This window comes from Fusarium graminearum, chromosome 2 (genome assembly GCF_000240135.3).
Source record: "Fusarium graminearum PH-1 chromosome 2, whole genome shotgun sequence".
Classification (NCBI taxonomy): domain Eukaryota; kingdom Fungi; phylum Ascomycota; class Sordariomycetes; order Hypocreales; family Nectriaceae; genus Fusarium; species Fusarium graminearum.
The window spans coordinates 7,392,168-7,414,778 of NC_026475.1; the positions used below are offsets into that span (position 1 = coordinate 7,392,168).

Below are 22,611 nucleotides of genomic sequence, written 5' to 3' on the forward strand. Positions count from 1 at the left end.
TTAATGGGATCAGCCAGACTACCAGACACACTTACCATGCAGTCCTTTTCCCTTGCAATTCACATTACCAACTAATCAGTGCCGATCGCGGCAACCAGCATGCCCCTAATCGTAGTGTAGACAGTCGATGATGATCAAGTCTGGACCCTTGGCTTAAAGTCTGGGGTAATTTTTATTAGTGGTAACTCGATTATTGGACGGTTAAGTCGGCTTGCCATAACGTCCAACTGACCGCCAGCCCAATCGTTGATAACGGACATGATGTAACAGGTAACAAGTTCTAGTTTTCTTATTTCCAGGAATCATTGCGGCACAGCATCTCCGCGGCCAAGTATCTAATTCCCTCTTCTCTCATCCCCCGCGTACCCCAGACTGACTCTCTTATCTTGCAACCATTTGCCCTAAAATTCCAGTAAAAGCTTGGCTCTTTGAAGTCATAGGCTGGCCAATCCCCTGTGATCAGTGATACCCCTCATTGAACTGAGAGGTGGCTTGCTGCCAAATCTTGGCTTTCGTAGTGGCGTCGCACCACCAAGCGGGTAGATAACACGAGCTGGGATACTCTGTCAAAGACATCGAAGAGTCATAATTGAATTGGTAAGCTGTAGATCAAAAAGGATTACAAACAATCATACACGGAATTGACTTCCGCTGTGTCGGTCCCAGGGCGCAGAAATGCCAAAGCCAGGGCGTGGAAAATGAGTGCGACAATCCGACCCTTGGCTCTAGTTCTTGGTCGGCTTTAGTGAACCAATTAGACGAAGTCAAATGCACGACCAGGGCGCCGTGTCGGTCAAGACAACCAATCATTCCCAACTTGAGCCTTGGCTGAGATAAAGAGTCATGTGTTGTGTTGCTCTAAAGGTTGAGTAGGAGGGAGTTGACTACTTACTGTGGCGGATGGGAAATGTCAGCTCAAGTATCAGCCTGCCTGCATCTTGTTTCTCTTTCTTTTTATCCATCACAGTCAATTGCACTGTAACCCTCGATTCATGCTTGTCAATAACTTATCTGCACTTCGGTATCAATTACATCAATCTTGCCTTACAGTCGACAACCTTCATCATGTCAGCCGTCCAAGTCTTGTTTAACGCAACTCCCAACATCTCTATAGCACCAGAGTCCAAACGCAGAGGGAGCTGGGTCCCCATTAGGCGCAAATCAGAATGTCCACTTGACGTTTCCATCGATAGGCATTTTGAAGCCAAGATTTACACATCAGGCTCTACCATCACAGGATCGGTCTCACTCTCACCTCAAACAAGTATCACCGTCGATGCATTCGAAATAGTATTTACTGGCACCTCATCCACCATTGTCCAGATGCTGCATCAAGGGTCTACACCCAAATCTTCTCATAAATTCCTTCTACTGAAAATGCCAATCCCCGAGAGTGCCCTACCAGAAAATGGTGTGCTTGAGGCTGGCTTCACCTACCAGGTCCCATTCTCATTCGTTATTCCCTATCAACTTCCCAGCGCAGCTTGTAAACATCGCGACCCGACAATTCGGGAACGACACTTACACCTACCTCCAACCATTGGATCCTGGGAGCACGATGACATGGCGGTTCACACTATCAATATCAATTACGCCGTCGAGGCTCGTGGATCGTTCCAGACAGGCAAAGGCAAATCCATGACCTTGGAGAGAACGCACCCGGTCAAAGTCATGCCTTTTGTACCCGAGCAGCCTCCTCTGCATATTGTGCCTGGCAACCCTCGTTACATACTCTCCCAAGAAAAGACAATCCGAAAGGATATCCTTTCATCCAAACTGGGCTTTATCAGAGCGTCAACCGGCCAACCTGACTCTGTCATCATCACATCCGATAAACTTCAGCCCGCAGACTGCTCATTGAACATTGATCTCGAATTCTGGCCAAATGGCAAGAAGGAACCACCAGAGATATATGCTAAATCAGCTGCCATCAAAGCATCCACGTACTACTCAACAGGGCATATGAGTTTCTTGCCCGACCAACACAACTTCCCCAGCGTGATGCCAAACCCTATTCTCAGTTTTGTTCTTGATGAAGATGCGACAGTCAGTTCATCATCCAAGCCTGCCTGGGTACAAACATCCTCTTCACCAACACCTTCACCGTCAGTCTCTCGCAGAGGCTCGGAAAACCCAGACATAGGTACTGAGCCATCAAGAATCACCTCCAGACGAGGCTCCAAGACCAGTGATATCATGAGGTCAGAAGCGCCAAGATATACAGCCACACTGCCCATTTCCATTACGCTGCCAAGCCCCGATAACAAGATTTTACTTCCTACCTTTCATTCCTGTCTCATCAGCCGCACATACGTACTTGAAGTAGTTTTGGCTTCGCGAGCCCACGGCTCAAGCTTTACGCTACGTCTCCCTTTGCAGATCGCCGTTGAAGGACAAGGTGAAACTGGTGTCAACCATGTACCAACCTATGTAAGTCGAAGTAGTCTCAACTATTACAGCACGATGAAGGCTAACAGCTTGCTTGTAGGAACAGGTTCAAGCGAATCAAGATCTTTTCGATACCCTTCCTACTTACAATATCGGATATTGAGGCACTGTGACCGGGAGTTGACTGGCATGCGACTACGAAGAGACCTTCGGAGTCATGTTCTCTGTTGAAGCCTATATGTGATTTGCATACCTGGCGTGGGAAAGGTTGAATCTCGTGGTTTATATACCCTTCTATTTTCTGTAGTCATTATTAACTAGTAATTCTCCCATGAAAAAGTCACTGTATCCTTGAAATGTGTGTATGTGTCAGTCTCTACAAGCCAAGAGGCACATGGAACATGATGATGTTTGGAAAGAATAAGCGTAGTTAATGTTCCCGGGCAAACGAAATATTCAATAAATATCATAAAGTAAAATGAATTCGTCCCTTAAGTGGGCAGATACAAAAGCAGGCCTTCTGTGACTTGGGGGTTGACCATTGCTCTCCTTCCTCAAGCATAGACTTTCGGCTCACGAAGGGAAATTCCAACCTTAAAGTCAACTGGCTTGACAAACCAGTAATTCCAAGTACTCCAGTTACCTCCTGGCAGCGAGGGGTCTAGCTCGAAGTTGAAGTCTCGAATGAGGCGAGGAACAAGCTTGGACATCTCAAGCTGCGATACATGTCGACCAATGCAGGTTCGTGAGCCCAGTCCGAACTACATCAGTACGTTAGCAAAACATGAAACATTGTGGTATAAAATACTTGCCGGCATATAATAACGATTCATGGCGGACAGTCTCGCAGTATCTTGCGTAAGCCATCTGTCAGGGTTGAAGACTTCGGCATCCTCTCCAAAGACATTCTTGTTTCTATGGGCTACCCAGCTGTTGACGCCGACGATAGTCTGTATACAATATTAGTAATTAGACACCTCTTACAGTGTTGCCAACCCACATTTTCAGGAAAGAATCGACCAGCGATTGTCGCACCACCCTCTGGTACAACTCGCTCGAGCGGCAAGCCTGTAGCTGGATGTATACGCAACGTTTCCTTGATTACGGCCTGCAAATAAGTCATCTGCTGACTCTCTTTGAAGGTCGGGGCTTTTGAGAGTTCCCCTCGAGATGTCAACTGATCGATCTCATTTCTGAGCTTTTCCATACAGGATGGATTCTTTATGAGGTGGTAGAAAAGAGCAGAAAGGCTAATAGCCGTGGTATCAGAGCCTGCTACCATATTCGAAGTGCATCCCATAAGGACATGGTGCTGGGTGAAGTTTTGTGGATCAGCCAAGTTCTTGGCCAAGAACTTGGTGAGGAAGTCCTGCGTTGTAACTTCGTTCTCTGCAGCGACGGGTTTGGGGGATGTTTGAGATTCTCGGATTCGCTCATTAGTGAAGCTCACCACGTACGCCCTTCCTGCGCCCTTGGAGCCTGCAAGGTAGTTTCTGAGAGGGAACAGAAACTGGTGAAGGCTAGGGAATATACCGCAGAGAGTTGCGTAGCCCATATGATCTTCTAAGGCTTCGATGACTCCGCGGACGTCTTCCCCTCGATCCAAAAAGCCAATGCGTTTTGCGTAAGTGATGAGTCCAATGACATCGAAAGCATAGCATTGGAACCAATGTCTCATGTCCACAAACAGGTTAGAGTCAGATGTAGAGAGCTCGGAGAGACGCTGGGTAAAGAGTTCTGTGCATTCGTCGACAAAGTGCTCATAGTGTACTTGGGCAGACATGGCGTACGTTGCCGAGTACATCTTCCGGTTTTGGGTAGAACGCTCGATCGACTGGTCGCTGAAGATGGCCCACTGTCCAGGGCTAGCCCATGCTGAATACCATGATGACTTGGGGAAGTGATTACCAAGCCCGTAGATTGTCTTTGCGGCTTCGGGGTCATTTATACTGTAACGATTTGGGCCGTATCTAACGATGGGTCCTGTAGTGACTGCTTAGTACTGGATAGCTAGAAGGCCAGAATGTGACTCTACCGTATTTCTTATGTAAATCGATGTTAACCTGCTGGAATGATCCTTTCCGGATGTTCCAGAAGTACCATGCATCCGTGAAGCGAGCCAGGAAAGGCCCTGGAACAGTGCGAAATGGTGAGAAGAGGGCACGGAGAAGGACATGAAGAATCAAGAAAATGATGATTGCGGGAGCCAGGAGCGTTGAGGTGGGGATAGCCATGCTGAAGACGTGGACAAAGGTCGTGAGTCTGGTGGTATCGGCAGATGTTTACGTTAGTAGTAGAATCACACAGTTAGATAGAATGAGGCTTTATCAGGGCATTATACCTATACCAACGGCGGTATGCTCGGTTGGCTCGGTAGATATTATCGGAACAGAGTACAGTGGATGATGCAGACGTTTTCGGAATGGATACAGAGTATGACAAGAGGGGGTTCGGAATGACGTCTACCCCGCAATATGCAGATATGGTACTAATCATAATTAACCATCAATTTTATCCTTTACTGCCGCTTATATCCGTGGGTATACAATGCTCTGATACCTCCACTATCTATCCAACTCTATGCTTTTACTCTTAACATACATGGTACTAGCTCATCCAATTTTTAAACATCTATTTCAACCAGCCCTTTGGTCCTCCCCAAGTTCCCTTGACCATGTAGTTCTTGTACACCCAGGGGAAGAAGTCCTTCTTCAGGTGGTAGAACGATCGGCGGGGAACGGCCTGGTCGATGCCAAGAATCTCGCCAAAGGTCTCCTTGGGGACACCACCGTACTTGAACTCGGCGAGCATCACCTTGCCGTACTCGGTCAAGAGAGGGCAAGAAGTGTAGCCGTCGTAGGCGGGCTCGGGCTCCTGGCCATCGATAGCGCGGAGCAAGTTGCTGACGAGAACAGGGGCTTCGGATGTGACAGCAGCGGCAGTCTTGGAGGTGGGAAGGCTAGAGGCATCACCGGCGGACCAGACGTTGGTGAACTTGTTGTGGCGGAGGGTGTTGTCGTTGACGGCGACGTAACCGGCCTCATTGGCGATAGCGCTGTTCTTGACGAAAGCATGAGGTCCCATCTTGGGAACGACGTGCATAAAGTCAAACTGCTTGGTGACCTTCTCCTGTCCGTCGGGGCGAGCGAAGATGGCCTTGTCGCCGTTGATCTCAACAAGGTCGTGCTGGAAGAGACCCTCGACACCTCGCTCCTGGCGCATCTGCTCAAGGGCGGCGCTGTACTTGGGAACACCGAACATGACGGGGAGGCCAGTGGCGAAGCTGATCTTGATGGGAGAAGCGGAGGGGTTCTTGGGGTCGTAGAGACCAGTCTGCTTCCAGTGGTCGAGGGCAAGCCACATGGTCTTTTGAGGGGCACCGGCGCACTTGATGACACCAGCGGGCTGAGTGAAGATGGCGTTACCCTTCTGGAGTCGCTGAATGTTGGGGAAGACCTTGTCACAGAAGTCGTAGCCGTAGATGGATGAGACTGAGCCGTCCTTCTCAGCCAAAGCCTCAGGGAGACCCTTGATACTGTCGTAGTTGATCTTGATACCGGGAGCAACAACAAGATGCTCGTAGTTGACCTTGTCTCCAGTTCCGAGAGTGATGGAGTTGTCCTCTGGGGTGAGACCGTTGACACTGACGTTGTAGAACTTGAGCTTGGGGTCAATCAACTCGGGCATGTTCATTTTTAGCTCCTCCTTGGTCTTCAGACCAGCTCCAACGAGGGTCCATCCGGGCTGGTAGTGGTGATGCTGGGCGGGATCGACAATGGCGATGTCGTCGTTGGCGAATTTACCGGTTCGGAGAAGTTGGTGGCTGATGGCGAGACCAGCAGAGCCTCCTCCGATAACGACGATCTTGTGGCTCCTAGTAGCGGAGGTGACAGCGGCAGCAGTGGCAAGACCTCTTCGGGCTTGGCCAAAGACGGCGGAGCGAGCAGCCATTGAAACGCGACTTGAAAGCATCTTGACAAATTTGTTTATATTTTATGAAGCTGAGTTGAGGTCAAAGACAAGCAGTAAAAAAGCTCAAGATTGAAGATGAGACGATAAAAAGTACAATGAAAGTGACGTGCAGTACGTACCTGCTAGTGTCAGCCGCTATACTCATTTGAGGTCGATATCGAGCGGATCATCTATCTTCCTGATCAGGCTTTACCATGTTTGGTCAAGTTTCAATTGCGTGATTCAGGGATGATTGTTGCTACCGCCGATGGCCCGAAATTGAAGCCCGATGGCCCAAGACGACTCTCACAAACGGCGACTGCCGGTCCACGAGTGATACCATCTTCCAGCTTCAATTCTGATATGCTTTGGTCCAGGTCGCCGTTCAATCCACAGCTCAATCTCTGATCAGAAAGGAAGACATTGCACAGCAGGGGCAATTATGCAGAACAACAGGATCCTTGCTCACGACTACCCGGGACAAGACACAATTATCACATCATGGGTTTGCCAACATCGCCCTTGCAATAAGTATTACATCAAATCAAATGGTCCGATTGGACAAATAATGTGATATTAAATCGATGCATGAAATTATCTTCAGTGATTCTGATTTGCTACATTATCGGCGTCTAAACAAATTCCCGATATGCCTGTCTTGGGTGTCACGACCCGAACAATATTCTCACACCAAATGATGCCAACCACTACAAGCTTGCATCATCCTCGGCAATTTGCAGATTGACACCCATACCAACTACTATCCCGCTACTTATCTCTACCGCCTCATCATCAATCGTAGTAGCACAGCTACCAGCGGCGAAAACACCTCGGATGCTGGTCTCGGGGAAATCGCCTCCAACCAAGATGCGCCCCTGTGATGTCATCTCAAGATCTAGCTCTCTTGTGAATGAACATTTGACGTCTGATCTAGGCTTGTGAGCTATAAACCCATATGTAGCTTTGGTCCCATCTGCAAACTCAACAGTAACTGAGTGTGGACCAGCTGTCGAGAAATGTTTGATAGCCTTGCTGTTTATCTTGAAGCCCCGGTTTGCAGTAGTAATAAAGTGTGGATGTTGCTCGAGATGTCGGACGCCGTTGACCAACAGGGTTATATCGGGAGTGTACTGACGGGCCAGGTGAGCAGAGAGAATGGCCGAGTCTATAGACTCTTCGTCGTCCGAGGTGATCAAAGCAGCAGCACAAGTGACATGTGACGTTTCAACCCCATGGTACTGGAAACAGTCAAATCTAAAGATCGTGTTAGAAATTCCATACGGCACAGATACGTGTATATACTCACATCTTCGTCCCCCATAGTTCTTGATAGCCTGGTATCTCTGGGAGAGATTCCCGACTGCCCATAGCAAGAATAACCTTTCTCCCTTTCCAGTACCGACCGGCTTTATCAACCACCTCGAATATCATGCCGCTCTCGCGAACAGACTTGGCCGCTGTGTTGGTGAAAAGGACAGTCTTGAACTTTGTCTCCAATTCGGCTATCATGTCAGTTTGAACTGACTTCGTGCGTCTTCCATCATCGGCATGCATGTCGGGGCATGCAGGTATGTTGTCTCCATCTGAATAGAAGATAGCCGCACTCCGATGGACGCGTCCCAAGGACAAAGCCGCCGAAAGACCGGCAGGTCCAGCCCCAATGATCAAGACATCGAGAGCGTTGCGAAGGAAATGAGCTTCGATAGCTCTTGTATTACTCAAGGCATGAGGCATGATGATAATAGTCGAGGGGTTGAAATGTGTTTCAGAGTAGAAAGAGGCAGAATCTTGGAATAAAAGCTGTTCCAACTGATCTCATCAAGCATCCAAGGTAAGCACTGCTGGTCCTTCATCAGACGTAAGCAGAACTACGCCTCTTGCGGGACTGGTTTTTGATATCTTAATTGGCCATCAAATATCTTTTGAATCCTTAGGCTAAGTTATCGCGATAAAATGCCCAGATAAGTGGCGGGTCAAAGATGATGTGAGACTACTAGTCCCTCAAAGGAGACACGCTAAACAGAGGGATGACCAAGACTCACCGTCTAGGCAGGATGTCAGATGAAGCTAGAAATGTGCCTAAGACGCCTGCAGGGTCCAGGTAACTTGTATTGGTATCCAGTTGACCTTTGCGCAAGAATACATAAACAGCTAACTCTTGAAGGTGTCATTCACCCACTTCCATGTCTGGATCAACCGCTCTCGATCCAACGGCTGGACATCCCTTATCGTGGCTGATACCTCTCGTGTCCTCGCAACATCAAAAGGCGATTCGTCATGAGTTGTCTTTGTAGTCACCACGTCATCCATCATGAGTCCATAAGATTCTTTCCATAGCTCAAGAAGGGCTTGCGCTAGATGACCAACACTCCTTTGGCTAAGGGCCTTCTCCAAGCGTTTGATCCATTCTCGGGGCGAGACCTTTTCAAACTCCGGTGTTCCGATACTAGAGGAGAGCCAGTCAAGCATCTCTGTCCATGTTGGTGTGGTATGGGGATTGAGAATGTGGTAAACTGGTGTTTTGGAAGATTTGCCATTGTTCGGTTTCTGGTCAGAACGCGCGACCTCGATAATCGCTTGTGCAGCCTGTTCAACGGGAAGCCAGTTGAGTGTCTCATTGGGAATATTCGGTAGGCAGCCTGTGATCTTTGCAGTTGAAAGGAGCAAGGGATATGCTTCAGTGACGTTCCAGACTCCCGATTCATTACTGCAAAGCTGCCCCACACGAACAATGGTAGCAATAGTGTCATCACTATCTGCCGTCTTGTTCAAAGCGTCACAGATCTGTTCCGCTACCCATTTCGACCGCGAGTAGCCCAGAGGGGACGCCTCACTGGGATCCGTTGACAACTTCTCAGGTATCGGTTTTGCCTTGGAGTCGCTGACCGCTGCGATGGAACTGACAAAGATAAACCGAGCACCGGATTGAGAAGCGAAGGCCGCTAAATTTCTCGTGCTGTTTATCTGATCTTCGAAGGAGGGGAGGTGAAGACTAAAGTTGACCGCCCAGGCGGAGTGGATTATTGTTCCGACGCTATTTAGTATGCCTTTGTGGTTATCATCAGAAAGTCCCAGATTGCTTTCTGTGAGACTGCACGGCAGGCAAACGACTTTGTCTTGGCTTTGTTCGGATTGCTCAAGTCCATGCATGCCACGTTGGCTCAGCGCATCGGAGACCCGTTCTTGCGCAGTATAGAGATCGTCCGCTCTGAGTAGACAGTATATCCTGTCGATCTGCGAGTCATTTCGAAGAAGATCGAGTATATGTGACCCGAGAAACCCAGTGGCACCAGTCAGAAGGACGGCCTTTCCAGGCTGTCGACCCGACACTGCCTTGATGTCCCCAAAGTTGCTGTACTTTTCGGCTAGGTCCTGCATTGCCTTGATGTCTGTATCTCGGGCACTTCGGCTATGATGATGACCTCCTTGCCTGACATCGTGAAGATACTTAATAAGACCATTCGCGGTACCTTGATCGTAGATGACGTTCAAAGGCAATGGCTCATTGCGAGGTGAAAGACAGGATTGCTCGATGAGTTTGCGAATTTGGATGCACGCGATTGAGTCAACACCTTGTTTGAACAAGTCCTGATCGGGGTCGACGTCGCGTCCCAACACCTGGTGAAAGCAGAATCGCACCGTTTGCGCCAATTCATCATCCGATACACCCTTCGATGCTGACGACCTTCTGTGCTCGTACGAGCCTTCAATCTCCTTGGCGTATCGCTCTTCAGCCTGTCGTCGAAGAATGGTACCCTTGCTGCTTTTCTCCAACGCCTTCTCACCCTCCATCACAGGGACAACGACCAACATTGCCTTTGTAATCCGAGCGTGGCTTTGGCTTTCGCTGTTCATGCGCTCGATTTGCGGCCAAACTGAATCAATCACCTCGCCACTGCTAACGTTCTCAGCAGGGAACAAAAGAGCACCAGCGTAATCTCTTCCACCCCCAAAAATGAGAACATCCTGGAGTACTTTCGACGATGCCAATATGCTGTCTTCCACAGGCGAAGGGTCGAACTTCTTTCCGTTTCCAAGCGTGATTTGTGCATCAGCTCTGCTATGATAGCGCCAGGCATTCTTGATCGATTGATGAGGCTCGAAAAGGTCAGAGGTGGCGTAAGATCCATCTTCGCGGTTTGTCTTGATCAGGAACGGCCAGTCTGGCTTGACCACGAGCTCTGAAAGACCATTGTCGCGCGGCTCAAAAGAAATGAGCTTGGGGTCGTCGATGGGTCTGAGAAACTGCCATTCTTTATCATTAGCGAAATCACGATGTGAAGACATTAAAAATCCACATTCTGCGCTTCCCATTCGCGATAGAAGATTTACATCTGCTTCGACAAGCTTGTCGCCTATCGCAGGAGGGAGCGCGGCGCCACCGACACCGACCAGATCCATGGTTTGGAGGACTTCGAGGCCGCCGTATTCTTCGGAGAGCATTTGAAGAACATATGGGACCGAGGAAAAGTATTGCACTGGACCTGGACTCTTGTCTCTCGCGTACTGGAGCGCTTTTAGGGTATTGCTTCCAGTAATTGGCGCGTGACCCTCGGGGAAGAACCAGATGGTAGCGCCACTCGTCCAGGACCTCAGACAATCTGGGAATCCTCCATGGTAAAGCGGAGTGGTGGAAAAGGTGGCCGGTTTGTCTTTTCCCGGGAAGCTGTAGAGTGCGCCCATGACACCAAACTGCGTCTGCGGAATGGGTTTTGGGAGGCCTGAGGATGTTCCCGAAGTGTGACAGATGTATGCTGTGTCGGAGATCTTGTCTGCCTGTTTGAAGCTGGTCGTTGACGGGTCGGCTGGATGATATCGAGGGATCATGGTGACATCGATCCTGTTGTCCAAGCCGCGAGCCCTATGCTCGTACATCTTGTCAACTAAGACTTGAGTGATATGAAGGGTCTGGCATAAATGTGTGATTGCTGGTGGTGCTAGCTGGGGCCTGAAATGGTGAGCGACAGACATGGGACCTGGTAGACGATAAATGACTTACGCGAGAAGCAAGACTGTATACCCCATGCGCATCAAACCAAGCCATGTCAAAACAAAGTCGGTAGTACTGGCAGCCAAGAGGCCGATGGTCATATGTGAGGAGCCCTTAGGCTGGGGAAGAAGCTGGGATAGTATTTGGGCCGCATGTTTTGATGACTCTGAGAGACTCTGAAATGTCAAAAAGTAGGGCGATACTGTACAGCCATGTTAGCGACATGTGGGAGTGAGCGAGGATTGATGAGCATCACCTTGACTGGATTTTAAATGTTTAAAGGTCGCGAAGCCAAGGGCCGGTGAGTCTGGGATATTTTGAGCCTGGTGGTCAATCAATTCCAGCACAGTCTTCCATTTCGATGAGCCATGTTTCTTCTTCAGCAGCGCAGCCTGTCCAAGGGTGCAGGTAAAATAATTAGGCTCAATTGAAGCCATGTTTGATGTGTAAACAATTGAATTGCAATGTGAATCTATCGTGAAATGTGCTGCATCACTGTTTCTACCCCTCTTCCCAACAGTTCCAGTGGGTTTAGTTAGCTAAAGCCACTGTAAACTCATGTCATCATCGACTTGACCCTCTCAGACAAAAAAGAGGAGAATTGCAACGTCATCGACTACTTTCAACTGGACTGTGACTGGATCTCTACGCGCTTTGCAGTAAAAAGCAAAAGGACATAATTTCGAGGGGAAATAAACGTTTTGTTGTTCTATCTACCCCTCTTTCGTACTCAAACACCATAACTTTATCTCTTCGTCGGTAATCATGGAGCGATCACACACTGATACTCTGCCACTGGCAAACTCCGTCGAGATCCCTCAATTGGGCTTCGGCGTTTACCTCTCTCCGCCAGAAGTCTGCGTGAAATCATGCCTCACAGCCCTGGAAGCTGGGTACCGTCATATTGACACAGCCCAGTACTACGGCAACGAGGCCGAAGTCGGCCAGGCAGTTCAGCAATCCAACGTCGAAAGGAAAGATGTCTTTCTCACAACAAAGATCCTTGAGGCTGCTGGATCTGTCGAACTAAGCTATTCGAAATGTGTTGAGAGCATCGGGAAGCTTGATCCCGAGAGCGGCTACGTTGATCTATTCCTCATCCACAGCCCGAACCCCGGTGCTGCCAAGCGCAAGGAGATGTGGCAAGCCCTCGAAAGGTTGTACGAGGAGGGTAAAGCCAGGAGCATCGGTGTCAGCAACTTTGGCATCAAGCACATCGATGAGCTGAAGCAATATGCCAAAGTGTGGCCGCCCCATGTCAACCAGATCGAGGTACGTGACACATTCCTGGGCACAAACAGCGAGACTAACGATGAAACAGCTACATCCCTGGCTCCAGCAAAGAGACTGCGTATCATACTGCGAAAAGAACAGCATTGCAGTAGAAGCCTACGCACCCCTGGTCCGCAACCAAAAGGCCAACGACAAGACCCTTGGCAGCATAGCTTCAAAGCACAGCGTCACCCCAAGCAAGGTCCTCATCCGCTATTGCTTACAAAAGAACTGGATCCCTCTACCCAAGAGCGACACGCCGGAGCGCATCAGGGATAATGCGGATGTCTTTGGATTCGACCTGGATGACAAGGATATGAAGTCTCTGGACAATCTAGACCAGGGCGATACGGGCGCTATTGTCCAGGCTGTGGACAACTACTAGACATTGGCGATGTTACACGGGAAGTTGACCGTTGTTTCAGCCTGCCTACCCTACCTCCCGAAGATCTGAATCTGAAGGCTGCCCTAATCCAGGGAACGGGAAGGTTTAGCAGCCGAAAAGTAAAAGACACAAAACTAGCGAGTCAGATTGTGCTATTTCAAAACCCTTGGGTTGTCTCTTGTACCCCAAAGCTTAAGGGTTACATCCCCCTGACTCCTCATTAGTAGTGCCTGTAGATCAGATCGTAGATCCTTGTCGTGCGATAAACGAGGCTCTAGCTTGACCAATGTGAAGCAAATGGGTCCTGGAAGCGTCATTGATCGATAAATATTTCATAGACAACCCAAATCCTCATTGTACTCTACTGCAAAAGGCCACGTATGCGGAGGTAATGGTCCTCACCGATGGTTTGTACTTTATGGGGTACAGCAAAGGCTACATGCATGGAGAGCATGGGGTTGCCTCACCGGATCCTCTTGATAGACTCAGCCACGACATTTACTTTCTTTTTCTCCTCGCTAAGACTGTTTTTCCATTTATGATTTGTGAGACAAAAAGTTAGAAGGATCAAACGTAAGGGATAAATAAACGAGTTACCCATCACTGAACTATGACTTCATTTCGTTAAAAAGTGCATGACGTCCACGAAAACATCATTAGCTCATCTTCCATCGCAACACCAGGCTCCCCCCTCTCCCTCTCTTCTTCTCCATCGTGAAGAGGGAGGCATAAAACGGATATCATCATCTTATCCATCAATCCGTTGGATCTGCACGTCCCTACCAAGATGGAAGCCCCAAGCACCGCCACCAAAAGGCACAATGCCTATGCAACCCTCATCACTCGCGACTCGTATCTGCCAGGCGTCATCATTCTCGCCTACACCCTGCAGCGCAACAACGCATCTTACCCACTAATCGTCTGTTACACACCCAACCTCCCCAAAGATGCCCGCAGGGTTCTGGAACTGGAGGCCCCCAAATGCAACATGGTCCTGCGCGAGTGCGACTACCTTCTTCCGCCCAAGAACATCAAGATGACGATCATTGCGGAGCGCTTTGTTGATACATGGACTAAGCTGCGCGTCTTTGAGCTTTTCGAGTATGATGCCGTTTGTTATCTGGATGCTGACATGGCTATCCTGGACAACATGGATGTTGTGTTCCAATGCGAGGAACAGTTGCCCGATGATTGGATCGCTGCGAATCACGTCTGTGTGTGTAACCTTGATTCCGATTCGTGGGCACCTGAAGACTGGAAGGCTGAGAACTGTGCCTACACACCACTTTCACATCCCACAGCGCTCAAGGAGCCCCTGCAGCCAACCGAGTCGTCTCCCGCGCCGCACAAGTTGCTCAACGGCGGCATGTTCATCTTTCACCCTTCGAAAGGCCTTTGGGATCGCATGTTGGATGTGTTCAACACAACCCCTCTCCTCTCAGACTTCATGTTTCCCGACCAAGACTTTCTTGCCTTCTTCTTCGAGAACAAGTGGTATGCCCTGGGGTGGCAGTATAACGCCATCAAGACAATGCGATACTGGCATCCAAACATCTGGAGAGACGAAAGGGTCATTTGCCTGCACTACATTGTTGACAAGCCCTGGGCGAAGCGGGTCGGGTTGGATGGCGTGGCTGGGTACAAGGGTCTCGATGGAGTGACGCATTGCTGGTGGTGGCAGCTTTATCAGTACTGGGAGGACGAGAGGACATCCGATGGAAAGGGGGGTAATGAGGCAATATCTCTGTTGCAGAAGCTCATCGCACCTGCTTATACCAGGGAAAGTGGTGTCGGATATCTGCGTGTTGCCTTGCCTGTGAGGGCTTGAGTACAAGGCCTTTTACATGCCTTTCACTCGGTGTATTTGCTTGCTGATTTGAGAAAGAAGACAAAGAATATGGGGTCACCCCAAAGGTCAAAAAGTCGCTACTCCAGAGAGAATGGGAAACAAGCTTGAGAATTTGTATTCAAGGATGCTGGTCTAGAACGGAGCAGTAAGTATCTTCAGGATATAAAAATAAATAGCCTAAAATTATAAGCCATCCAGCATAAACGTACCTAATGACTCCGCATCTTTTGCCTCAGGTGACCAACATTACTACTACTGCAATGCATGGTGGTCGTGCAGAAAACAGACTAATTTGTTTACCAACAACTCAGGACCACTATCAGCATTATCGAAAGAGCCAAATACATTCTTCTCCTCAGCCTTCTTCTTCTCCATGTCCTCCTACGCAAATCAAGTCAATATATCCATTGCCGACACTGTCAAATTGGCCATTACGTACAAACGCCTGGTTGACGAGGTCCTATTCTCGATTAGCAGCTGTATAGATGTCAACAGGTATACATACCGCAACTGGGACCTCGTCGGTCATCTCACCGACGGTGACCTCCTAGCAGATGTTGGCAATGTCTCATAGTATTGTGGAGTAACAAGGGTGCATACTGCGGCCTTCCCCTTGAAGGACTAAATGAAGAACCCAGATCAGACAATCACATAACGTACCAGTGACGATGGAGATCTTACCGCAACCTTCTGCATATCCGCCCACCAACCCGCGACAGTCTTGCTCTTCCACTCCTAAATGACAAATACAGATGAGTCAAACAATTAAAGGACCATAGATAATAGGACTTACCGCCGCCTTGTCGATATCAGCCTGGGATCTTTGTTAGCTGGTGCGTCCATACTAATTCGCAACATATACAGTTCTACTAACCTGGAGCCAGGCACGGGTGCTAATCACAGATTTTGCCTTGCCGTATAGTACTGCCGGTGAGTGAATTTCGGGGACATTTCGGGTTTTGATCGCCGCAGCAGGTGCGGATTGCCATGAAACGCCAGAAGGGACCTTCGCGTAGTCGGTGCATTTTATTCGGGCTGCCGCTTGAAAGAGAAGAAGTGAAGGCAGAAGGGATCCTCACTGTGCAGAGTCTGGATGCGATGCTGTTGTTGGGAGGAGAAGGAGAAGGAGGTGTGGAAGAAGTAGAAGGTTGGCCACTCCAGGCCTAAGTGACGAAATCATTAGATCACCTTTAAATTAAATCCTTAGGACTGTCGCTTTCGGTAGGCAGGTAGTAGGGCGTTTGTGAGTATTAGGTGCGCTGTTCACCCACTGTTGCCTAGAGGTAGAGGCCGACCTTGATGAGAAAGTCTCCCCTTTTTCTTTTCCTCCTCACAACATCAACACAATCACGCTGCCGGTAAGTGACCACACTTTGCCTATTCTGCAAATACAATTACTTTTACTGACTGATTATAGCCTCGTATGTATTCATGTCTTTCGCTCCAAGTCCGGGTTGCTGATACGCAGATTCCTAATAGGATCAACAATCTTCTTCGTCCCGTACGTACACACACACACACACCCAATTTCCGACCGATTCTCAAGATGTTAATATATGGTGTCTACTTAGAAACAACTCAACAATCATCAGTAAGTACATTACACCTTTGCCCATCATGGACTACAACAAGCTGACCCCCGTCGTAGCCACGAATCTTCATCGCGTAAGATCTTCTCAACTACTGTCGTTGTCAAGCTAGTTGTTTCTCATAGTATGCATAGAATGCCTCGCAACAGAGCCGTAAGTACTTCCATTTTCTATCACACGAAGGGTCAATCGATTTGATAACCATCAGCTAACACCATCAGAAGAACAACTCTGCTGGCCCTTCGGGACAATCCGCTCCTGTGGTGCCCCCGGCGGTAAGTTTCCCCTACTGACAGCGTCCATAAAACATCACTAATACCTTGCAGCCAAACTTCAACGATGTGAGTCCAAATCACGACTATCCGTTCAACTGACTGCGATGCTCAAGCTACCGTTCAGTTCCGAGACGACAAATCCGTACGTTCCCAAAGAGGCGAATATCCATTGTTTACAACGGAAGTGCTAATCAGTCAAATCATAGTATTTTGAGGCCAAAGCGGCTGTAAGTAGATACCTACCCTCATCTTCATGCCTGTATTAACTAGAAATAGTGGCACGTCGCTCGCGCCGAGGTAAGAGGCAGCACCCATACATTCTTCCCACACTTCTATATCGATACTTACATGCACTGCGATTCAAGTACAACCGCTACCAGGCCGTCGTGAGTTGTATCTTCTGCTTTAAAGTCATCGTGAACAATTGCATTAATGCGATTTCTAGTACCATGAGACAGCTGCCAAGCGCCACCGCGAGTGGCTTCAGGTCAGTACAATACTCCAAATTAAAGGCCATAAATATTAACCGCAATGCTAGTCCGATATTGGAACGGCTGCTGTGAGTTCATTATGATCGTCGAACCTCTGCACTTTTGTCTAATCTAGGTTTGGTCTATGTAGTTTTACAAGCACAAGGCCGCTGTTTGTATCCCAATATCTCTACAATATTGTGGAACTAATGTGTGTACTAGAAGCTCAAGGAGGAGGAGGCCAAGGAGCCCTCGATTGAGGTATGTATAACCACCTATGTACTTACATCGTGACTAATCAGATATAGGAGCTCATTGCACAGGCCCAAGTACGTGTTCATGCCTTCAGATTTGTCACATTTATGGTTTTATCTTTGTCTTTAGGGTATACACTAACATGACCGTGTCGTACAGGCCGCCATTGAGGAGAAGAAGGCTGCCGTAAGTTAGGTAACGGAGGCAATACAATTGCTCAAAGCTGATTCAATCGAAAGTCTGAGCAGATTGGTGTGGCTAATGAGCCATACAAGAACAACGTATATAATTCTTTCCAATCCACAAACAGTTCTCACGAAGCTAACTTGCGTATAGTAATCTCCCGACATCCAAGTACAATACCCTCACTCATCCGCCTCATCCAATACATGTTTACTAATGCTTTAGTCCAAGCGATTAGTCATAGATAGCTCGGCAGTTTGGTAAGTATCGCCCTAACAGGCGCTTATAGTACATAGCAACTGACAATGGTATCAAGATCAAGAGACATCACTGGGGCTGCAGCTCCTTTTCATCGGCATTTTTGAGCTATCTTATTCTGTAACACGTGAAATACTAACATTCTAGTCCATTGAAAACAACATACATGGGTTCAAATGATGATTTATCTGATGAACAATGGAGTAGCAGGGAGCACAGAATAAGGGAGCAGCAGGGCAATACCTGGAGTTGACCTATATAGAACTATCAATAGTCACGTTCATGAATAAGGAACTAAATTATTTGCGTTTTAGAGCACACTCTTGGACCTTTGATGTTTTCGTTCTGCATTATAGAGACCTTCTTTGTCTTGATTACTAACCACATTCCATAATACAAAACTAATGATGGACAGCTAAACTATTCTACCTCCATCCAAGCAGCCTGCAGTTGCGCTATCTGCATCCAGTCACTCATCTTGTTAGCATCAGCCATCCCAGAGTGCATGTTGTTCATCATGTTTGCAGCTGTGACTCCATTCTCTGTTTCATAGTACCCAATTGAACTGTTGCCATGCAAATGTCCATCGGTCGTTCCCATTATTGACGACATGCTGTTCATTCCCTGATACATAAGGCTCAATTGACCCTGCTGCATCGCTTGCATGCGCTTCATCATCATCATTGACTGAATCATCTCGATGTGTGGTACTGTAGCATTGTACACTTGCACACGCTTCGTACCGAAAGCACGGAACTCATCCAGAGCCTTTTGTGACTCTGGTGATCCTGGCGGTCCCGCTGCACACACCGCGAGCCACATGTTTCGCATCCGGGGAGACCACAATTGACAGATCAGAGGTCGCTCATCGTAAACACCTTTGACCGGAACGGTGTCGCCAAGAGGTGTTTCGGCAACGAAGTTCAACCAGCAGTCCTCACAGGCCAATGCTTCTGGATGTCCCCACCACTTAGTCTTTTCTCTGTTCTTGATACCAGGGCAAGTCAATACTCCCGCCCATTTCTTGACATAATCACCGTAGTAGCTGAAGATACCTTTGTCCAACGCTTCGGCGAACTTGGTGATGAAAGCTCCCCACCGTGGACTGCCAGGACAGAAGTTGCAAATGATGGTCGCCGCAGGGTCTCGTTTGGCAGGTTCAAAAAAGCGTCCAAGATCGGACGTTTCCAGTGCCCCTTTGTAGCATGCCTCGCAGACATCAAATTCTGGACACCCGCCTGCGACGGTCCACCAATTCCCTCTAATGATACCATTCATAGTACAAGGGACAAGACTGCAAATGGCGCTGGCTGCGTTCCAAAAGACTTCATAATCGCGACGGTAGAGAGCCGCCTCAAGAGCAATACTCATATTGACGGCCGTGTCCGTGAGGCTGCATTTCCACTTCTGACCTATTGACTCGAGAAAAGCATCAAATCCCTCGGCTCGTTGATGACGCTCAAACTCATTGCCAAAGCGTGTGAGTGCAAGTTTGTCTAGATAGCATGCTTCACAGATACGCATGTTCTCGATTCTGCGACGTGGTAAAATCCAGTGGCCGTTGTTGGACTCTTCATCTTTGCCTTCGCATACCGGAAGATGAACGCGTGCTTTGACAGCTTCAATGAAGCTATTCCAGTTGTTCATCTTGGACATCTTGACAGCCGCGGTTGTGATGTAGGGAAGACACAAGTCACACATCCACTTTTCGTCAGGACCTTGTTGACGATGTGGTGAGAACCGACCTTTAAAGGCCGTACCGACAATGCAGTTCTCGTAGCAAGCTTCGCATGAGATAAAACCATCAACTTCATTGTTTACCATACTCCACCACTTGACACCATCAGCGGCAGTACTCCACACTCTGCCTTTACAGCTTGGCAGTGTTAGAGTCTTCTCCGCAAAGGCCCGAAGATGGCCAATGTCGTTGGTCTGGAGGGCTTGAGGCCAAAGAACCTCTCGTGCGCGGGGCGACCAGAAACCACACTTTGACTCGGTACCTTCTGGAGAATGGTATCTCTCAAAGTGTATAGATAGGTGAGTCCCCATAATATGGTCCTCATAGCATCTTGTACAAATGAGATATTGCGGCACTGCTGTAAGTCGATACCAGTCCAAAGCGTAGGCCACGATGCGGCTCTCTGGGCAATATGGAAGGGTGTCGCTGACCATGCCTGCCGCTAGACAAGGTGGTGGTCCTCGAGGTCCGTCGTCTTTCTGGACAGGAGGGGCCCCTGAAGCTGCCATGCGCTGTTCGCCGTTCTTCATGTTCAGATTGTCCATTTGTGCCGACAGTGAGGCCAGTGGGTCTTGATGAGAGATGTTCTCGATATTTTGACCTGAAGCTTGCTGAGTCACGACCGGAACTGGCTGATAGGAATGTGGTGATTGCTGAACGGGTTGGTGGGATTGAAAGCTCTGCCCCGGTGCGTTCGTCGTTGGAGCTGGTGCTGGACCTGGAGGTGGGGGTGGGGGTGGGGGTACTGGGTGCTGATTATATTGACTATTCATAGGCATTGTGGGCGTTTTATGCGTGGGTTGTCCATAGTGTGCTTGTGGTGCTTGATGAACCACTGTCGAATTGTGGGGTTGGTACTGGACACCAGCCTCTGGAGCAGATGGTAGTATCCCACTGGGTTGATTCAAGTTCTGCAATGGTGAAGAAGGTAGAGGAATATGACTTTGATCTGGCGTCGCAGCTTGTTGCCCAGGTCTGGGTGCGTAGGGAGTGAATTGAGGCTGCGGCTGCGGCTGCGGCTGCGAGTGCGTTTGATAGTGATCTTGGGGGGAGGGACCGTTCTGCTGCACTTGGGCTACTGGTGTCCTATCATGGGGGTTCTGTGATGGAGGACTAGAAGGACTAGTTTGTGTATAGTTAGAGGAGCTGACCTGACCGCTCGGGTATGAAGCCACTTGAGACGACGGCGTCATCTCTGATGCATTAATCTGACCATGCTGCTGTACAAGAGGAACCTGCTGGTGAAGCTGCGGTTGGTGATATGTGGGCGATACAGTGGTCTGATATTGCTGCGGAGGTGGCGGCGACGAGGCCATCTGAAGAGTGTTCTGCACTTGACCAGATGTTACTGCTTGTTGTGGCAGTGGTGGAACGGCTTGCTGCGACGACGGCGACGCATGTGGGATGGGGTTATCGTGGTGTGGTGGTTGCGGGTGCATCACCATGGGCCCGTAGCCAGGAGCGCTGACTTGTACTGGTGCTTGGTCAGTGGATACGGAGCTTGGTGCCGCTCCAGCTGGGCTGTAGTTGGCCTGTGTCTGTTGTGGCCACGATGGCAGCGGGCTTCCATAAGACGACTGACTATGGTGGTTTGGCTGCGGCGGAATAACATGCGAATGGCTTTGTCCGTAGCCTGGCTGAACACCATATGGTCCGGCCGGAGCAACCGAATGAGGAGCTTGGACGGGAACTGTCGGTGCATATGGGCCCGATTGCTGGTGGTGCGGTGATGTCTGCGGATATGGCGAGGCAGCTGCACCCTGTGAATGGACCGGCGGCTGGGAGTTAGTAGCTTGCGCACCGGCGACCCCATTCATGGGAGCCGGCAATTGATGCGGACTCTGTTGGGGAGCATGGTATCCTTGTTGGGGTGACTGCCCAGGAAGTCCCTGTGACTGTGGAAAAGAGCCTTGATGTGATACGGGAGGATAGCCTGGCGCACTGGGCGAGACGTTTTGCTGTGGTGTTTGTGGTGTATGCTGCGGAGTGACCTGGTGGCCAGGGTCGTATCCCTGAGGGAACGAGTTTGTCGGGCTCAAGGGCGTCTGGGTAGGGTGCTGTGCAGGATTGTATGTCGGTTTCGGTGGCTCGCCCGTGTACGAAACCGTGGATGAAGTCGTCGCAGCATTGGTGGTGGCGGGGTATTTGGACTTGATGTTGCTGGCGATGTTGCCCAAGAAGCCCTTTCCAGATTTGAAGAGTGACTGGGCAGTTGCTTGTAGCTGGCCTTGGGCTGATGCTGAAGGTGGGGAAGCAAATTGGGCTGCTTGTTGCTGGTATTGCTGTTGATGCTGAGCGGCCGTCGGTGGTGCTGCGACACCGTAAGATACTGTCTGTACGTTGGGCTGCTGAGTAGGCGCGTATTGCTGAGGGAGACCTGGGTGCTGGACTTGAGGGGATTGATGAAGTTGGGGACCGTATGCAGATGATTGGTACGGAAGCTGCTGGCCTGGAACCTGATGCTGAATGGGGTATTGGCCCAGAGGCGATTGCGAAGGATGGGCCTGTGGAGTTTGCGGGATCTGGTTCATCGGCTGACCCGGAGACGATTGATAGTTGATTTGCTGATTCCCTGCATACTGCTGGTATTGAGGCGATTGATGGGCGTAGGGTGATTGTTGAGCAACAGGCGATTGCCCTGGAGCTTGTGGATGCTGTACATGGTGTGGGTGTGGGACTTGACCAGGCTGATGACTTGGTGGAGGTGACTGGTAGTTGTTGTAGAGCGGACCACTAGCTGCCATCTTGACTTTCCGATGCTTGGCGATCTCTCACTTCAATATTCTGTGGGTATGTCAATTTTATTCACACGTCTACAAAATAAACATCCTCAGTGGCAGCACATGGGATTAAATATCCCTCTTGGCAGCATTGCAAAGGCCAGGGTCTGGACCGGTCCACGCATTCAGCTGAACTGTTAGTGTGACTTTGACAAGGCACAAATACCAAGATTGCGACCCTGAAAACGCCTTGTCAACACCACAGTCTTTCTTCGTGGCGCCTTACTC

The 22,611-nt window shown here is 49.3% G+C and overlaps 10 protein-coding genes across 10 annotated transcripts; 4 read left to right on the forward strand and 6 right to left on the reverse strand.

Annotated features, from left to right (window-relative positions):
* Positions 1–1,065: 1,065 nt before the first annotated feature.
* FGSG_03261 (uncharacterized protein) lies at positions 1,066–2,551 on the forward strand (the record flags this gene model as incomplete). Its single annotated transcript, XM_011324188.1, has 2 exons — positions 1,066–2,430; positions 2,495–2,551. 2 exons carry the CDS (start codon positions 1,066–1,068, stop codon positions 2,549–2,551), a joined length of 1,422 nt encoding a protein of 473 aa, XP_011322490.1.
* A 391-nt stretch (positions 2,552–2,942) lies between these two features.
* FGSG_03260 (uncharacterized protein) lies at positions 2,943–4,622 on the reverse strand (the record flags this gene model as incomplete). The annotated part of the gene is made up of 4 exons (XM_011324189.1): positions 2,943–3,149; positions 3,180–3,338; positions 3,389–4,371; positions 4,424–4,622. 4 exons carry the CDS (start codon positions 4,620–4,622, stop codon positions 2,943–2,945), a joined length of 1,548 nt encoding a protein of 515 aa, XP_011322491.1.
* Positions 4,623–5,019: 397 nt separating this feature from the next.
* FGSG_03259 (uncharacterized protein) lies at positions 5,020–6,360 on the reverse strand (the record flags this gene model as incomplete). Its single annotated transcript, XM_011324190.1, has 1 exon — positions 5,020–6,360. One exon carries the CDS (start codon positions 6,358–6,360, stop codon positions 5,020–5,022), a length of 1,341 nt encoding a protein of 446 aa, XP_011322492.1.
* Positions 6,361–7,046: 686 nt separating this feature from the next.
* Positions 7,047–8,073, reverse strand: FGSG_03258 (uncharacterized protein; the record flags this gene model as incomplete). Its single annotated transcript, XM_011324191.1, has 2 exons — positions 7,047–7,593; positions 7,646–8,073. The coding sequence occupies 2 exons, from the start codon at positions 8,071–8,073 to the stop codon at positions 7,047–7,049; spliced, it is 975 nt and encodes a 324-aa protein (XP_011322493.1).
* A 417-nt stretch (positions 8,074–8,490) lies between these two features.
* FGSG_03257 (uncharacterized protein) lies at positions 8,491–11,766 on the reverse strand (the record flags this gene model as incomplete). Its single annotated transcript, XM_011324192.1, has 3 exons — positions 8,491–11,287; positions 11,339–11,531; positions 11,586–11,766. The coding sequence occupies 3 exons, from the start codon at positions 11,764–11,766 to the stop codon at positions 8,491–8,493; spliced, it is 3,171 nt and encodes a 1,056-aa protein (XP_011322494.1).
* Positions 11,767–12,094: 328 nt separating this feature from the next.
* Positions 12,095–12,986, forward strand: FGSG_03256 (uncharacterized protein; the record flags this gene model as incomplete). Its single annotated transcript, XM_011324193.1, has 2 exons — positions 12,095–12,601; positions 12,651–12,986. The coding sequence occupies 2 exons, from the start codon at positions 12,095–12,097 to the stop codon at positions 12,984–12,986; spliced, it is 843 nt and encodes a 280-aa protein (XP_011322495.1).
* Positions 12,987–13,773: 787 nt separating this feature from the next.
* On the forward strand, positions 13,774–14,814 carry FGSG_03255 (uncharacterized protein; the record flags this gene model as incomplete). The annotated part of the gene is made up of 1 exon (XM_011324194.1): positions 13,774–14,814. One exon carries the CDS (start codon positions 13,774–13,776, stop codon positions 14,812–14,814), a length of 1,041 nt encoding a protein of 346 aa, XP_011322496.1.
* A 273-nt stretch (positions 14,815–15,087) lies between these two features.
* Positions 15,088–15,860, reverse strand: FGSG_03254 (uncharacterized protein; the record flags this gene model as incomplete). The annotated part of the gene is made up of 7 exons (XM_011324195.1): positions 15,088–15,216; positions 15,275–15,295; positions 15,341–15,382; positions 15,496–15,570; positions 15,629–15,649; positions 15,710–15,759; positions 15,842–15,860. 7 exons carry the CDS (start codon positions 15,858–15,860, stop codon positions 15,088–15,090), a joined length of 357 nt encoding a protein of 118 aa, XP_011322497.1.
* Positions 15,861–16,134: 274 nt separating this feature from the next.
* Positions 16,135–17,619, forward strand: FGSG_03253 (uncharacterized protein; the record flags this gene model as incomplete). The annotated part of the gene is made up of 14 exons (XM_011324196.1): positions 16,135–16,193; positions 16,315–16,336; positions 16,407–16,426; positions 16,484–16,548; positions 16,646–16,699; positions 16,813–16,841; positions 16,906–16,926; positions 16,976–16,996; positions 17,065–17,085; positions 17,145–17,186; positions 17,238–17,258; positions 17,392–17,430; positions 17,478–17,498; positions 17,584–17,619. 14 exons carry the CDS (start codon positions 16,135–16,137, stop codon positions 17,617–17,619), a joined length of 471 nt encoding a protein of 156 aa, XP_011322498.1.
* Positions 17,620–18,464: 845 nt separating this feature from the next.
* FGSG_03252 (uncharacterized protein) lies at positions 18,465–22,347 on the reverse strand (the record flags this gene model as incomplete). The annotated part of the gene is made up of 2 exons (XM_011324197.1): positions 18,465–18,478; positions 18,609–22,347. The coding sequence occupies 2 exons, from the start codon at positions 22,345–22,347 to the stop codon at positions 18,465–18,467; spliced, it is 3,753 nt and encodes a 1,250-aa protein (XP_011322499.1).
* Positions 22,348–22,611: the final 264 nt, after the last annotated feature.